This window comes from Pyrgilauda ruficollis, unplaced genomic scaffold, assembly GCF_017590135.1.
Source record: "Pyrgilauda ruficollis isolate IOZ18807 unplaced genomic scaffold, ASM1759013v1 scaffold61, whole genome shotgun sequence".
Lineage (NCBI taxonomy): Eukaryota > Metazoa > Chordata > Aves > Passeriformes > Passeridae > Pyrgilauda > Pyrgilauda ruficollis.
The window spans coordinates 3,748,558-3,765,400 of NW_024527822.1; the positions used below are offsets into that span (position 1 = coordinate 3,748,558).

Below are 16,843 nucleotides of genomic sequence, written 5' to 3' on the forward strand. Positions count from 1 at the left end.
TCACCCAAGCCAAGATATGGGGGGATGATGGAGCAGAGTGCAAGGTTTAACTCCTCCTTTCTCCTTTAGGAAAATAATATTTTAGGTCTTGAGATACAATGCAAATGTGTATCATCATGGCAGAATTTCTTCTTGATGGCTTTCCTGCAAGTTGCTTTTTGTAAAGCGGGGATAGGAGGTTTTGAAACAGGAATCAACATTTCACCAAAGATGCAGTTAAAGCACAAAGCTTATTCTCTTAACTCTCAATTTTCTATGGTCTGACTGGCATTAAAAAGTCTCTCTTTGATGAAGATTTGTAAGGCTTTGTTGCTAAGAACCAGAATATGCATTTGGAAATTCTATTGAGTGGCTTTGGAGATGTGTATCCCTAGAGACTGTGTTAATTTCCATATTCATTAAAATGTTCTGTGGAGCCTGAGAGACCCAAACCCTTGAGTAATAAAGCTGTGGAAGCTGGGAAAGAAGACGTCAGGATCAAGGAGTAGTTTTGCCACCAATTTAATCCAGTCTAAGTCTGTGTGACCAATAGGTCAGTTCTGTTCCTGACTGAAAATGCTTTTCTTTCTCTATCCATCTTTCTGCCTTGGCCATCCATTGCCACTCCTTTCTGTGTCCACAGCAGTGCTGACACAGTGTGCAGGGAGTTGTTCTGCTGAAAACTAGGAGAAAAAATGACTTTATGATGGATCAGGTTCTTTATTGATGTAGTGCTGACACAAGGGAAAAGAAAAATGTGGTTTGGGGCAGGCAAACTGCTCAACACTTCTTATTAGCTTGTTAAAGCCATCACTGGATATGCCTCTACAAGTGCAGTTTGTCTGGCTGAAAATAATCTTTCTGAGGGTCATTTTGTGCCATCCTGTAGAATTCTGTGTTTGGTATCTCCTTCCCTGAAATTCAGTGGGATTATTTTAAAAGGGAGAAAGGTCTTTGCCTTCTCTAGAGCTTCACTTGCAAGGATGACAATGACCATTACCTGTTATTTAAACAACATCAGGGTGATGAGTGCATGAGCTGGTTAACTGTGGCTCATCCTGTTGTCCTTTGAAGTGAATGGATATCTTTTATTGACTTAACTGGGCAACAGATGAGGCCGTGGATAAAACAGTCAGTGTTTTACTAGAGGCTACTTTTTTCTGCAGGTTGCAAAAATAAATAATCCCAGATACATTCAAAGATGGCTGGTGTTGGGCTGCACATAGCTTTTTTGGTGATGTTTTATTTAAAAGAAAAAATAAATTTCTCATAGTCAAAGGGCTGCTGGCTGACCTGACCTTTTCAGACTGAAAATGGTCCCTGAAAGGAAAAATAAGGTAATGATAATAAAAACTCTCCTAGTCATTACTAGACTGCTGCTGAAAGGGATTTGGCAAGGATGAAGAAGTGTCAGAGTGAGAGAGCACCTTCTCTGCTGGAAGATGACAGACACCTGGCTGGTGCCCTGTGAAGCTGGGGAAATCTCCACTGATTCCAGCCAGAGGGAGGGTACCTGAGAGCCAAGAGAACTGTTCAGAGCACAGCCCTGCAGTTTCTTGCTACTAGACTGCTGCTGAAAGGGATTTGACAAGGATGAAGAAGTGTCAGAGAGAGCACCTTCTCTGCTGGAAGATGACAGACACCTGGCTGGTGCCCTGTGAAGCTGGGGAAATCTCCACTGATTCCAGCCAGAGGGAGGGTACCTGAGAGCCAAGAGAACTGTTCAGAGCACAGCCCTGCAGTTTCTTGCAGCTGATGTTGTGTTACGTGGGAATGCACTGTCCTTAAGAAACTATCTTCAACAAATCATGTAATAAATATATATAAATGTATAGCAGAGTGAATGTGATTTCTTGGAGGGATGCAGCCAGCCTTTGTGGCCAGCCATGCTCTCTGAATCTCTTTATATGCTGAAATGGTATCTTTTGGGCTGCACTTTTCAATAAATAAACCCTTCACCCCTAGATATTTCTCCCAGCTCTTCTGCTCAGCTCCCTGGCTGATGATATCTGCTTCATTAGCTGCCTGATGAATGGTCTGAGTGCATTAGCATCGTTTCATTGAGACAATAACTGTGAGCCTCACCCTGCAGAGCTGTGCGATATCTGTCGCTGGGAGGTTTCTAAAAGGTTAAGCAAACTTCTGTCAGGAATGGTTTAGGTGTGGGGGGCAAGAATACAGACTAAATGGTTTCTGAAATGCCCTTCTAACTCTGCAGTGTCTTAATTTAAAACCCTGCTGTAGTAACAGCACATGATTTCTATGACAAGCATCTCTGGGAGGCTTAGTTGAGATGTGCACTGGAAGCTGCTCAGGGGCTGCACCAACACATTCAGAATGTCCATGGCAGCCCAGCAGGTGACAGCTGGCTGCAGCAGGAAGGAGCAGCAAGGACTTGTCCCACCTAACCTCAGGTACTTGTGTGGAAACGAGTCTGTCCAAACTCTGCAGCTGTGGAGGGAGAAATGGATGCAGTTCCTGTGTCCTACGCTGAACATCTGGAATATGCTGGAATCACCTCCTGGTTACCTCTCTGGTGAGCTTCATCTCATGCTGCAGCAGGTTCACCAAGAGCAAAGGAAGTCCTTTGACCTGGTTAGTGTGAGAGCTCAATGCCTTTTTCATTTCCAGTGGGACACTATACTCATCCAAACACTTTTTTATCAGTTGTTGTTTGTAAACATTGCTAAGGGCTGTCTCTGTCTTCCTCCTGCTGACAGAGCTGCTCATGGCTCTCTGAACTTCACCCATCATTCTGCAGACATCTGTCCACTGTAGGTCACTCTGCTCACTGGCCTAGGACTGGACATTTATTTTAACACATTTGGGTTAGAGTTCTGGTTTACATTTAAATAGGTTAGATAAAAACTTAGTAAAATGTCATTTATTCTGATTCCTTGCAAATATTGATGATATATTTTTTGCTGAATTCTGGCTTTCATTCATTAAACCTCCTCAGTTCATCTTTAATTTGCAGATGGCTTTGGCAGCGTTCCAACCTCAGCTTCTGGTGATTGAAACCTGGTGCATGCATTAGATTCAAGATGCAAATAGCCTGATTTTGAGAAAGTCTGAATATATTCAGCTGCCTTGTGAAGTTCTAAGTAATGCAATTAGGTCTGGGATTCTTACTGCCAAAACAGCCTCAAATGAATTAGGGGTCCAGAAAAGAGAAGTGTGGCAGAATACACATAAATGTCTTAGGAATTTGAGGATTTAGGAATGATTGAAAACCTGGCTCAAATTTTCAGCTGAAAATCACTGATATAAGTAATTTCAAAGGAGATTAAAGAAGAATGTTATCATGTTGGGGTGGTGTAGAGCTAGCCATTAGGTCTGGAGGAGAGATGTGACAGCTCTGCTGACTCAAGGGTCTGTTTCTTCCTCATGGGCTGGGTGATAGGAGCACAGAGGGGCAGCAGGGATATTTGGGATAGAATTACAAATAATGAGTGTGGTAAAAGAGGAGGAAGGGCTAGAAGCTCAAAACTAACAAGAAATGGGAACTAGCTTCTCCTTATCAAGGCCTGAATTAGGAGTGACTGATAAGCAGCCCTTGAAAGCTCTGGAGCAGTCTCAGAGTGTTGAAAGCATTTTCCCTCATGAAAATGTGTGCTAATGCTGTGGATGCCAGACTTGGGAAACAGCCACGCAGGGAGAATGCCATGTCTCTGCATCTGCTCTTTTTTGGGGTGGCATTTCTTGGTGTAGCAGGGAAGTGAAAATGTTGACTCATTTTCATTGAGATTCGTCTGGGGGGAATCACAGCAGTGCTCAGTGAGGTTGGGTTCCCTTCTTATCTCTGCCTGTAGCCGTTCTTTCCTTAAAATAGGCTTTTATTTGTGAGGAGGGTTGAGGGTTTTTTTTAAATAAATACACAACTAATCCCTATTGTACATGTAAATATAGACAGCACAGAGGTCTGTGAGGATTATGGATGCCCCTTTTGGCAAGCAGTATCTTTTAATAGCATTGTGTGCAGTTAATCGGGTTAAGCAAAAGTATCAGTGGAACAAGAAGTCCATGTTCAGGTAGCAACCTCTTGAGAGTTTTTGGTTAGGAATATTGACCAGGTAGCACAGAAGAGTTTTTTTACTTTTTTTTACTTTTTTTTTTCTTTTTTTTGTTTGTTTGTTTTTTGTTTTTTTGTTTTGTTTTTGGAGGTTTTTTTTTGTTTGTTTGTTTTTTGTTTGTTTGTTTGTTTTTTATTTGACTCAGTGTTGTGTGTGGTTGGAAAACAACAGGAGAAGAGCAAGCTGTTAAATTGCAGGAGACTTTTGCTATCGTGTTTCATAGCAGATATGGCAAATGCTCTTTGCTCCTGGGCTTCATCCAGTATTTTCTGCCCACACTGAGGGTTCGGTGCATTGGGAACTGGTTGTAAGGGCTTGTGCCCTCTCTGCTCTTTGTTTCTAATTAAGTGGAAGGAGTGCAAGGCATCTCCCATCTATGTGAGAGGCAGGAATGAAGAAATTGGTGTAGAAAAATAGGAAGGGCACTGAAGAGGGTGTTGCTCTTTGTCATGGAGAAAGCTCATTGTTACAGGGGTTGTCTGGAAGAAAGCTCTCCAGTCAGTGGAGAAGAAAACAATACTTGTAGAGTTTCAGAAATGCCTTGAAATAGGCTTTTATTTTAAGACAGAGGATCTGTGCCCTGGAAATGTCTGTGTCAGTCAACTCTTGTGGAGGACTGTGAGATGTCTAGCTCAGATGTAGGGGTCTGGAGACATCTAACATTGCACGCACTGGGCCTGGGGAGCTGGGCAAGGTGGGACACTTGGTACCACTTAAAGTGAAGACAGGAATTGTGTGAGATGGGGGCAGTGGGGCTGCAGGGGACACAGGGTGGGACACACCTTGCTAAAGCATTGCTCAGCCAGCTCCTGGTGGGCTGGGAGCTGGGGAATGGCTGCAGGGCAGGAGGTGTGGGTGCCCCAGGGAGCCAGGGGATCTCTGCTGGAGCTTGGCACAGGATGAGTGCGAGGGTGCCAGACCACACCATCGATCCCATATTGATGGGTTTTGAGCATGGGATCTGGAAACGTTCTGTCGTGTTCTCCTCCCCCTGGCAGAGCTGTGACCAGTGCACCATCTCTTTGACGTCGTGTGCCTGCACAAGGGCTCCTTTTTTGTGCAGGGTGTCCTTCAAAGGGAGCATGTGTAGGTCAGAGAGTTTCTCATTGCAGCTTTGCGTGGTACTGCTGATGTGATTTCACTAATTCTCCAAGAACAAAAGAGCAAAATTCAGCTCAGGGTAAAGCAAACACAGATGCCTATTTTTGGTAGCATTTTTCAGGTTACTATTAACCTTTCATTTGAAATTTAATGTTGAGGACTACACATTGATCCTGAGCGGTTTCTTGGAACAGCATCAATTTTCCATTTAGAAAATTGCATTTTTTCCAGGTTTAACCCTGTGTGGGATGTTGTTAATTTTTTTCCTGAGAGACACTTTCCAATAGGAACTTTCTCTTTGGGTCTGATATTCAAACCTGTTTTACCAAACCCTAGGAATTATGATCAATAAAGTAGGAAATGCTATAGGAAATTATAGTTGAACTGGAGGTGGGACATATTTAGAAGATGAAGGCCAAGTGCAGAAAAGTAAAAAAACAGAGTCAGAATTACAGTAAAAATTAAAACAGGCCTGTGGCCAAATGTAAAGTTACTGTATGAGTGGATGATAGTGGGAAAAAACATTGAAAGCAAAGCCAGCGTAGTAGCTGGCAACAGATAACATCTGGCAATGGATTTGCCATGAAATTCACTTCAGAGAACTGGTGGGTGAAGAAATTTTTCTGTCATAGGGCTGGAAGTAGACAATCTTTAATGTTTCTTTCAATATAAACCATTCTATGATTCTGTGAGGAAATCCCAAAATAATGGCATTTTTCCATGAGAAGCAAAGGTGTTGTAAGTGTCCCATGGTGCTGTGGTGGCTCCTTGGTCAGCCTTCTATATTTGGAAGTTCAAATTCCTGAGGCAGATTAGAGGCTCTGAGCCCTGTAAGCAGCATTAGTGGGCAATTTCCAGTAAACATTCCTGCAAACTTTGTGTGTGATGGAAGCTGTGGGTGCTGCAGCCAAGGTGTGCTTCCAGCTCACAGGGATGGACCTGAGCTGTGCTGGGGGCTGAGGACATTACCAAGGTTGCTGAAGCAGTTTGAGGTGCTGTATCATGTAGCTGAACCACAGAATCCTGCAGTTACATTCACCCACCATAAGGAGCTAGGCTGGTGAATTTAAAGCTGAAGTTGTGAGCTGTCATACCTGTGAGGCAGCACAAATGTATTCTGTAATAATACATTCTGTAATAATTCTGTATTCTATTTATGTCTATAAAAGATGGATACAGCTGGGCCCTCAGTGTTTGTTTCATAGAATCACTGAATCACAGAATGGTTTGTGTTGGGAAGGCACCTTAAAGATCTCCTGCCAAACCCTGTGCCATGGGCAGGGACATCTTCCATTATCCCAGGTTGCTCAAAGACCCATCCAAGCTGGCCTCAAACACTTTTATAGATGAGATATCTACAGTTTCTCTGGGCAATTTTTTTTTTTTTTTTGCAGGAAGGTTGGAACTAGGTGTTCTTTAATGTTCCAGCCTAGACCATTCTGTGGTTCTCTGATTCTATGAGAGTAGCATTGGTAGCTGGCAGAGATTTTTGGAGCTAGGCATGTGTGCACAACCAAAGGCAAAAGTTAATTTGAAGAGTCCTCAATACAGTCACTTACCAGATAAATGCCATGTCCATAGAGGTGTTTTCAGACACAAAACTGAGTTGAAAGTCAGATAGAAAAGAAACAAACAAAAACCCCACCCCAACCACTCACCCACAAAGGATCTGAGCATAGTACAGGGAAAAGTAATGGAAAGAGACCACACAGAACTCTTGTTCTGCTGTACAAACTTTTGAGTCTTTTGGCTCCTCTGTGGACACAGCTGCACACAGGGATGGGGTGATCAGAGGGAGTGACATGTGTTGGGTCCATCTCTCCAGGAACCTCACCTGACTGGTTAAAGCTGGAGAGGTTTCCATGGAGGGATGAAAACTTGACTCATGTGCCTGAACATGGAAGGAGAGCCGAAGCCTTTTATTCTTTATAATTTTTGTTAGTGTCATGAATTTTGAATCCCTGTTGATAGTTGACAGTTATCCAGCCATTAGAGGGGATGGTTCTGCAATGCATGATGTGTCCCTCACAGCTGCCCCACTTTTGGGACCTGCTTTGGCTGCAGAGGGATTGCATTGCTGGCTCAATGTCACTGAAGTGCGCTTTGAGAGGGTGGCTACGAGAGCAACCTGGATTGTTGACACCAAACTGCTCACTTTAATTTTTTTAAAATCTGATATTAAATAGAAAATGGATCAGAAAGGAAGTCAGAGTCAGTGCACTTCAATATCCTTCTCTTTGCTTCACTCCAGTCTTGCATATTTAATTTAATAGATACATTTTTTTCTTGTGTCATATGAACTAGGAGATGAATCTATTGCATTTGTGTATTCTGGTTGCCTTATGGCAGATTTCATACTGAGATGATTCAGGAATATTTTTTTAAAGTATTCCTGAAAGATTGCATAATGAGATGAAAAGGGGAAATTACATATTATAATTGAGTATATTTGTAGAGTTGGCAGTGTGTTATATCATATTTCGTGTGTTGATCTGGGTTAGGTTTTTTTCAGACAAATAGTTTTCCTTTCCACTGTGCTGTGAGTTAGGATTCTAAACCGTAGATCGAGCTGCAAAGTTAATTATTCAGCCATGAAAATATTAATTCCAGAGAAATCAGATTATTATTTGCACCTGGATGTAAAATAGCAAAGGCTTTAATGATGTTTAGGTAGAACTTTATTAACATTTGAATATCTCTGGAGAACTATGGTAACAGTAGGAGAAGTATTAAACTCAGTATTGTTTGTTTTTCTGCAAGTAAATGAGGAGAATTGCAAGTCTTCTCCATGTGAGTCAGCTGAATATTTGCAGGAATTAACTAATCTATACCAGAGCCAGCATGGATCAACCCTTATCCACCTGCTCCCCCTTCTTCTGCTCCATCATGTGCAATGTCAGTCGCAAGGAAAGGAGCAGGAGAAGATTGCCCCCAAAATAATCCCTGTGTGCACAGAGTATCTCCTCGCAGGGCAGCAGAATAAGGGCCTGCTGTCTGCAGTCATGGCAGGAGGGCAGATCTCTGCTGGGGTTTGCTGTAGTGAGAGTGAGCAGCAGCAGCTGAAGAGCTCTTGTGCTTGTGCCTTGGGCTGCAGGCACAGCCACTGCCTCCCCTCCTTGGGTCGTGGCCAGTCCTGCCTGCAGAAGACAGATAAACTGAAAGGAGCCCCCCAGACTTTATGGATCACCACACCAGGCTGCCCCAAAGCTTCTCAAACATCAAGCCTGTGGTTAAATTTGCCTCGTTACCATGCTTTTTGGTGGTCCTTTCGTGGGCCAGGAAGGGATGTGCAGGGTTGGAGGTGGGATTCCCCTGAGGAAATGAAGGAAACTCCATCCAAATTAACTGGGTAGTTTTCCTTTGTAGCCAGTGGGGAGAAAGAAGTGTTTCTAGGATGTTATCTCCTTGTCGCCTCCTTATCCCCTTGTCCCCAGGTGTCTGAAATAGGTACATGATCAATGTTTTACCTTGATTAACTGCAGAGGGAGCTGGAGGTGACTTTGCCCATGTGGAACCATCTTATGGAGCTTGCCAGAGCATGTTATTTGAACATGGGTCTGTTGCCTCTGAAGAAGGTTATTCACCATTTCTGCCAGCTCCACCCAGACTGGTTGAAAAATGAGATGTTGCTGAGGTTTATTTTAATCATAAACTTCTGGGCTATGAATTTGAAAACAGAGCTATAAACACAAAACTAAAAATGTAATTAAATGTGAGTCTAGATTTTATGTGGGATCTGAATCAATACTATTAATAAGACAAATAGCTAATATTCTTTCCTAGCTAATGCTAGGAGGTTTCTTACTATTTTTCACTGAGTCTGCCCAGGACTTATCTCAGCCCCAGAGACCATGGGACTGATCTCCCCTCATACCACAATTCTGCCTTGAGATACTCCTCAGAGCTGACCCTGGATGACATTTTCAGATATCCCGGTACTGGGTTTATCTGCCCCAATTTGCCTGGCATTCCTCTGAAACTGACAAAGAGGGAAAGGCACTTGCAGGAGGAATCATTCCATCCATCTTACACATCCGGCCTATCATGGGATGACTTGTGCTCAAGTATGGCTTGCTCCATTGATCAAAGATGAAACCTCCTTGGCTGCTGTAGATCAGATACTGTGATGGACAGAAATTTTCCATCAATCCTGCTCTAAGAGACGGGGAAAAAAAATTCTAGTGGAATCTGCCTCCTGTCTGTCAAGTGCTTTTGCAAATCCCACCCTCTGCCCTAGCATTTGTGTGGCGCAGCATCTGACGAGAGCCGCGCTTGCTCTGTGGTGATGCATGGCATTCATCAAAGCTGCACAGGGTGTTCCATGCCAGCCACTTCCTCTCTGCTTTAATTACAACTGAGCTTGCTAATCCCAGTCTTGATTAATGAGCTTAATATGCAAATGTTATGATGAAACTGAAACTCTTTGTAATTGCTTGCAGACAGATTACCACTTCGAGTACACGGAGTGCGACAGCAGTGGCTCCAGGTGGAGGGTGGCTGTCCCGAACCCGTCAGTGGAGTGCTCTGGACTACCTGACCCCGTGAGAGGGAAGGAATGCAGTATGTTGTGACTTCTCATTTTACAGACTGTTACTGGCTTTTTGTGCTGTTTACATTTGTAGGGCTGTCACTGATGTCCCGAGTTCCCCTGAGTTGTCCTTCCCCTCTCCAGCCCAGCTTTCAGTCTCCTGGAGATGTGGAGCAGGGATTGTCTTTGCAGTGTATCCATGAAAGTCACTGTCTGCTGCAGGTACGCTTTCATGCTGATTCACAGACAAGGCACGTCCCTGACAGCACCCCCTGAAGAGCTGTGGTTGCTTGTCTTGAGCTGCCCTGCTCTCCAGTTCTGCAGCTCTCCAGACATTTACAGCTGTATTGGCCAAAATGGTGACCACCAGTAGTCAAGCTATATTTGCATAGCATCCACATTCTCATTATTTCCATTATTTAGCCAATTCATAAGCTGAATGCATAAGAAATTGTAAATGTTTTATTTGCCTGAGTTATTTTTATGATGAAGCTCCTGCATTTTATTTATTTATGCATTTATTTTTTAACATCTTGGAGCATTTTTATATCACTTGGTTCTGCATTTTTTTTAATGTTGAAACAGTTCTTTGCATCTGGGGGATATAAACAAACTGCTGCTCTGCAAACACATCCCTCACTGTTTTGTAGCTTCCGAGTCTGAATGCTCTTTCCCATCACACTTCCTTGCTCTAGCAATTCTCTCCACAAAAGATCCTAGCAGTAATTTATACCAGGGGGTATAAATTATTGTATCTGACAAACAGGATGAACAATGGCTACGTCTTTTCAGTTCTATTGCACCAGATGTCCAATTTACTCACTTCTGACTCTGCTCCTCTAAAGGTTTATTTTCATTTCTCTGTGTGAAAAAGGTTTATTTTCATTTCTCTGTGTGAGACACATAAATGCTTTCTGTAGCAGTGTTGATCACTGGAAGGTTTCTGACTGCTTGCAAGCATCATTTGAGAATGTGTCATTCCTGGTATTTGGATTTAGTTTCTAGGGTTTTAAATGTGGAGTCTCTGTATATCCTTAGAAAGTGCTTTTTCAATTACAGAAATATAGCCCTGAGAAGCACCTCAGGTGATCCCATAATTCACCTTCCAGCCCAAATAGCTGTAGTAGAAATGACTGTCATTCATGGCTGATGTTTGGCTGGACTGTTTTCAGGTACCTCTTGTGATGAAGAGCCCAGAAGCTCTGCAGATATTTGCTCATATATTTAGTTCTTTTCATTTTCCCTCCCATTAAAGATTTTTCTGCTGTTGAATCTCCCTTGTTATACTTCAAGCCCATCACTTTTTGCTGCCTGCACTATAAAGGAGCAGATAGTTTTATTTCTTCTGCTGCGCAACCACTTTTGGTGTACCCTGGAGGACATAGGTATAACTATCTTTTTGTGATGTACATTATTTCTTCTTAAATCTTGTGATAAATGGTTTAAGTCCAGCAACACTACACTATCCTCAACTTTCTGCTACAGATTTTGAAAAATGGTTCACTTCCCTCTTCATCTTCTATTGTTTGTGCCTGTTTCTGGTCTTAAATCAATTCCAATGAGAATTCAGCTGGTTTATAACAATAGATGAATCTGGCTTTTTCAATACCCCTTCTAGACAAGGTGAAAACTTTTCCCAGTAGATGGGCTCTGATATTATACACGAAAATACAGGATTCTGTTAAATACACTGGGAAACTCATCTCCTTGTAGTGTTGGTGTCAAATCCTTCGACAGTTCAGCTGGTTTGAGAAGAATCAGATATTTTACTTTTTTACTGCACCCCTCAGATCCCATCTCCCTGGGCTCTTGGAGTTCAATCCATTTTTTCTGTCTGTAGTAAATTAACTGTCAGCAGGGGCTGTCTAGCTATATTCTGATGGCAAGAGTAATGTTAGGTTTTCTCATCTCTTAGTCTTTCACGTTTTGCTTAAAGAACAACCAGTCTTTCAGCTTGAAAACATGAATCTGTCAACAGCAGTCGGTCACTGTAGGAATGTGTAGGGAACACCTTTCACATTCAGCTTGGTTAACGTAGTGGTTTTTCCTGTAAAGTATTTTAACCAGCATGGAGTTTGGCTGACAGTCCATTCTCCAGGGGGATAAACTGGGAGAGGCAGCTTTTGAGAAGTGACTGCCCCACAAATCTCTAGAATTTGCACGTGGGGATCTGTTGTTGATGAGGAGTTGTGTTGAAGATGCTGACAGATATCTCCTTGCTGTCTTGTCGTGTTCTCTAAGCTGGTGTCTTCTGTCTCATCTGACAATACAGCAGCTGTACCAAGGACATCTTACACTAAAAGCATGAATTTCTGCAGCATAAGGAAAACAAAAGGTTCTGTATCTGAGGCTTCTACAAATTGTGTTCTTTGTGGATTGTGTGCAGAATGAGATTTGTGCTGCAGGCTTGGCCAGGGGCTGCACACAACTCACAATAATGGCTCCTTGAGATGCCCTCCTTCTCTCTTAGGCTTGGTGCTATTTTATCCCAAAGTCTATCAGGAAATGCTAGAACTATGCCATGTCCTCTGAGCTGAGTCTTTCTGGACATTCTACAAATTTATTCCGATTCTCTTACATCTTGCAGGTAAAAGCAAGGACATATGCCAGGACATAGGAACTGGGGCTTGTTTTGGCATTTGGTAGAATCCTGGAGTCCCCTTGGGTTTCTCTTTGGTCCTTCAACCTGCAGAATCAGGGCCCACAGTAAAATCACTCTGGGTAGGACAATTTCCAGCCTCCAGTTTCCTCTTTCCAGAGTTCTGCTATCCTCAGAAGTTTTGTTCAGCATCTATTAGTCCTGAGATACCCTGTGGCCAACTATGTCTCTGCTTTTAGGAGAGGGTTGCACTTGTATAGCAGTTGCAGTTGTGAAGCAGCATGAGGTCTTAGGGCTTTTTTTTTATTTTTTCCTGGAGGTTGGTAGAGCCCTCATTTGACACAATGGTATGAGGGAATCTATATGAGAAAGTGATTTTTTTGGAACACGTCTGCCATCACTGCTGACTTCACAATGTTTGCAGTTGTTTTCATCTGCTCAGAAATGCTGCTGCTTGAGAATATCTGCCACTGATCTTTACTGCTCCCTGAAAAGAGAAGTGATGTGCAGGCTGTCATTAATTTTGAATCCTGAGAATACTGTGCCAACCTCTCCTTCTTCCAAATGCTCAGCAGTCGCTCTCTTTAAATTGTGCCTGAACTAGAAATTTGAAAGATGGCATACCAATATGTTAAATGTCTCCTGCTTTGTAAATATGTCTAGACTGTGGCCTCCAGTGGAGTGGAAAGACACTTGAGATTGCTAAAAATGGGTTAGCTCAGGTGCTTCCCATATCTGGAGCAATTGAACTGTGGCATCAGAGCTCAGTTGGTGTCCTGACATGTGCTCGTTTTCAGGATGTTGTGTTTTACTGCTTTTCATTTGAATGAAACCATTCAAAATTAGGTTGGATGTCTCTGAGCTCTGCTGCATTTTGAAGCACACAGTGACCTGCAAATCACAGCTGACTGTGTCCTGCTGAGCACAGCCTCAGAATTCCCTGAAACTGCTGTAGACTCCGAAACCTGCCAGGATTCTACCCTGTTTTTGAGTCTTCAGAAACTTAATCAGCACAGTTTACCTGCAGAGAAGACAGTGTCCTCTGAAAAATAGTCACGGGGTGCATAGTAGACAGGGCTGTCATATTTTGACTGCTTTATGACCTGGTTACTAGGAGAAGGATTTTTATGCTTTTTTCTTTCCGTGAGCACAGAGCAGCACAATGATCCACCTTCCCTTCCTGCAACCCTCCTGCTCTCCACATCTCTCCCGTGTGGGTGGCAGGTGGGGAGGAAGGAGGAGGCTCACATGAGAGATTTTTGTGGTGCTGTAGGAGGTCCTGCTATGCAGTGACCCAGATATGCGAGGGAAGCTGCAGTAGCAGCTCTGCAGCGGCAATGTGCCCTGTTCTGTATTTCACTCCCCTCTATTTTTTTTCTGTTCTCCTTGCTCTATGGGGCTGCAGTCACCACTTTCATCATGACCACTTTCAGACCCTGCAGCCTGTGTTTTTCCATTCAGCGTGGTGTGGTACCTCAGTGGTCACCCTGTGGGGCTGGCCACACCTGTGTCCCCTGTGTCGTGGCCACACCAGACTGCTTGGGCACCTCTCTCAGGTTTCTGTTTGTTCAGAGCTGAGTCTCATTTTTGGTGCTGCCACATCATGATTGCAAGGCTTCCTATGAAGAAATGCCTTAAAAGTCCAGAAAGATTTTGGCCAGGGGAAAGGTGATATTTATTACTCCTAGAGCTATTCTGGCTCTCCTGTGCTTCCCATTTAAGGTATCCCCTCTGGGCATCTTCCCAATACTGTTCTGGAGGTCGGGTACATACATGGAGGTGGGAGTGGCAGACAGAGAGCCTCCTCCAGCAGAATCCAGATCTCTGAGTCACTCCTGACAGTTGGGAACATGCTTTACTAATTTGATCTCCTTCATTTTTAATTACCACAGATCTCCCTCTGATCCTTTCATGAGTCTGATAGCAGGAAGGGAGTTTAGCTGATAGGGATCACTGCCATCAGGGTAGTTGCTTGGCTTTTTAAATGGAAAATATTGATGGCAGTCCAATAAAGGGAGCAGCTTGCTTAGGGCTAAGCTCTTTCCTGCACCCCCTTATGGCTGGGATCTCTGGGAGCCCTTTGTTTTTGTGTGGGGCTGTAGGCAGTGTTTAATTGGGACTTTTTGTGATTTGGCAGTGGGAGCAGCACTTGGCTTGGTGCTCCTGCTGACACTGCACTGCAGTCTGTTTTTGTGGCCACCATAAGGTTCTTCTGCCAGCCTGACCATATGCTGCATGTTTTACACTCCAGAGTCTGAATTTGGAGCCTTCCTTCCTTCCTTCCTTCCTTCCTTCCTTCCTTGTACAGCCCAATTACCTGGTTCAGGGTGTGCTCAGGTGCACTGATATTCTCATCTCAGCAGAATTGTTGCCCAAAAAGAGCTTAAAGTTCACATTTTGACCTCATCTTCTTTTAATATATTAACTCTCTTATTCCACAGAATATTAGTTATTTTTTCCCATCCTAGGCAAGAATAGGTTGTACCTTGTCTCATAAATGTCTGCTCATTTTATAGTGCTGTGAGCATAATAAAGAAATTACAGTGAAAATAATAGAGCATTTTTAAAGGAGTTGGATTTGCCATGTTCAAGAGGAAAAAGTGTTGATAGGGTCATTATTATAGTCAGCATCAAAATGCCAGTTGTAATCAGGAAGATTTCTTAAGAAAAGAGGCAAAAAAAAAGTTGATAGTGTAGAAGACCTTGATCATATCATTGGAACAGGATGCCCAGGGAGGTGGTGGAATCACCATCCTTGCAAGTGTTGAAAAACCACGTAGATGTGGCACCTGGGGACATGGCTTGTTGGTGGAGTTGGCAGTGTTGGGTTAATGGTTGGACTTTATGCTTTTAGGGGGCTTTTCCAACCTTAATGATTCTGTGATTCTGTGGCTCTGCTTAGCAAAGTGCCCCTTCACCAGGTGCCACTAAGGTGGGAGCAACTTCTTTGAAAGCAGAAATGTGCTTCAGTTTTGAAGTGAGTTGTGTGAGCCTGTACCAAATGAGAAATGTGAAAAGCTCCACCAGCTTCAGAAAATAGACTGTCCTCAATTATAATGGGCTTTACTGGAGTCTGAGAGCAGAATTTGACCTGATTTATTGCTGCGTTTGTTGTGTATTCTAAGTTGTGTAATCTGCTCCCAGGATACCACAGGAGGAGATGCGGATCTTCCTGCTAATTGCAGACTCAATTAGGCAAAATGACCTTTTTAAGGCTGTATGCTTTATAACACTTAAGGCCAATTTAAGTGATCAGCAAGAGTTTTAGCATTTTTCTTTCATAACAGAAAATTTAAATGAAGGTTTTATGTTCTCTCAGTCTTTGGTAAAGTTGGATATCCCAAGCAGGTAAGAACTGGGCCTGCTCCTGAATCCCCTGCAGTCAGTGGGCATCTGCAGATTTTGTGTGCACACACATGTTAGTGCAGGGCTGCCATGGAGCAAAGCTGTTCAGCTGGCAGGGGTGTGCACAGCGCAGTTGGAGAGCTGCTGTTGAAAGGCTGTGATTTAGCAAAGCACTCAAGCAGATGTTTATTCCTGTTCCTCTTAGAGCATCCCTGCTAATTCATGTTCCTGACTCCAGCCAGGTTTGTGAGTCTTGCTGATAGTATTAGGTTTCTCACCTGGGCTGAAGCTTGAGGCTGGACTTCATGGCATTTCCATGTGAAATACCCCAGTTTTACAAGTATTTTTTTCCAGAATTTTTACTCTGTGCATGAGCAAGACTCTGTCTTTGCAGAATGAGTCACATTGTTGGCTTTTTGAAGCAGAGGTTCAAAACAAAATAGGTAAATAGTTAAAAAGCTGAAGAGTTTGCACTGAACCCTCAATTTAATTCTCTTCTCTGGGGAAGAGTTACTGGGAACTGCATGTTGATGTGTGTACTGAGTTTATGAGGGGAAAGGTTGGCCTTAGTGTCTTTTGATGAATTCTTCACCTTGGTTGTGTACACAGTGTAATTAAAAAATGAAAAAGAAATTCCTCTGAGTCGCTAATTTCTCTTTCAAGAGGGAAGCAGCTGGAAAGACCTTGAGATTTGTTATGGCTTGGTAGAGGGATGAGAGGCAAGGACTGTGTGTGTGTGCAGAGACCATCAAAGGGCACTAGAACCACTTTGGTTGATGAGCCATCAAAATATGCCTGGTGGAGTCAGTAGGGGCTGGAGAGCTGCTCACTCACCTCCAGATCTGTTTCCTGCCATCTCCACTGGGATGGCTCTTGAGACCCTGGTAGCAAAAGTGCTTCCTAACCTCATGGTGATCGCTGCATTGCTGCTCTCTACACCACACTGCTGTGAATTGATCATTTCCATTCCAAACCCACACCTTTCAGTGTGCAAATGATGCAATAAAGTGATAATAAAAGTGTTCTGTGCGCCAGGCCAGCTGGGGAAAAGAGGTGAACTGAAAAAAGCTTTGCTGTATTTCATTATTTTTTGGATAAAAGAAAAAATTATGTATTCCTATGAAATGCAAAGGCTTTCATAGCACAGAAAAGGCTTTCAAAAGCACAGAAGGTGCTCTTCCCCAAGTTATATGAGGTTTCAGTATGATCACATTTCAA

The 16,843-nt window shown here is 43.2% G+C and overlaps 1 protein-coding gene across 2 annotated transcripts in view; it reads left to right on the forward strand.

Annotated features, from left to right (window-relative positions):
- Positions 1–16,843, forward strand: part of ELAPOR2 (endosome-lysosome associated apoptosis and autophagy regulator family member 2) — a 92,632-nt gene that overhangs the window by 37,849 nt on the left and 37,940 nt on the right. Inside the window, exon 2 of one of the 2 annotated variants that reach the window (XM_041483733.1) lies at positions 9,597–9,713. Coding sequence is in view for 1 of the 2 variants with exons in the window: in XM_041483732.1 (XP_041339666.1) it covers positions 9,593–9,713 (121 nt within the window). In the remaining variant the exon portion in view is untranslated. Of the gene's footprint in view, positions 1–9,592; positions 9,714–16,843 lie in introns of both variants that reach the window. The other variant, XM_041483732.1, reaches the window with a different exon arrangement.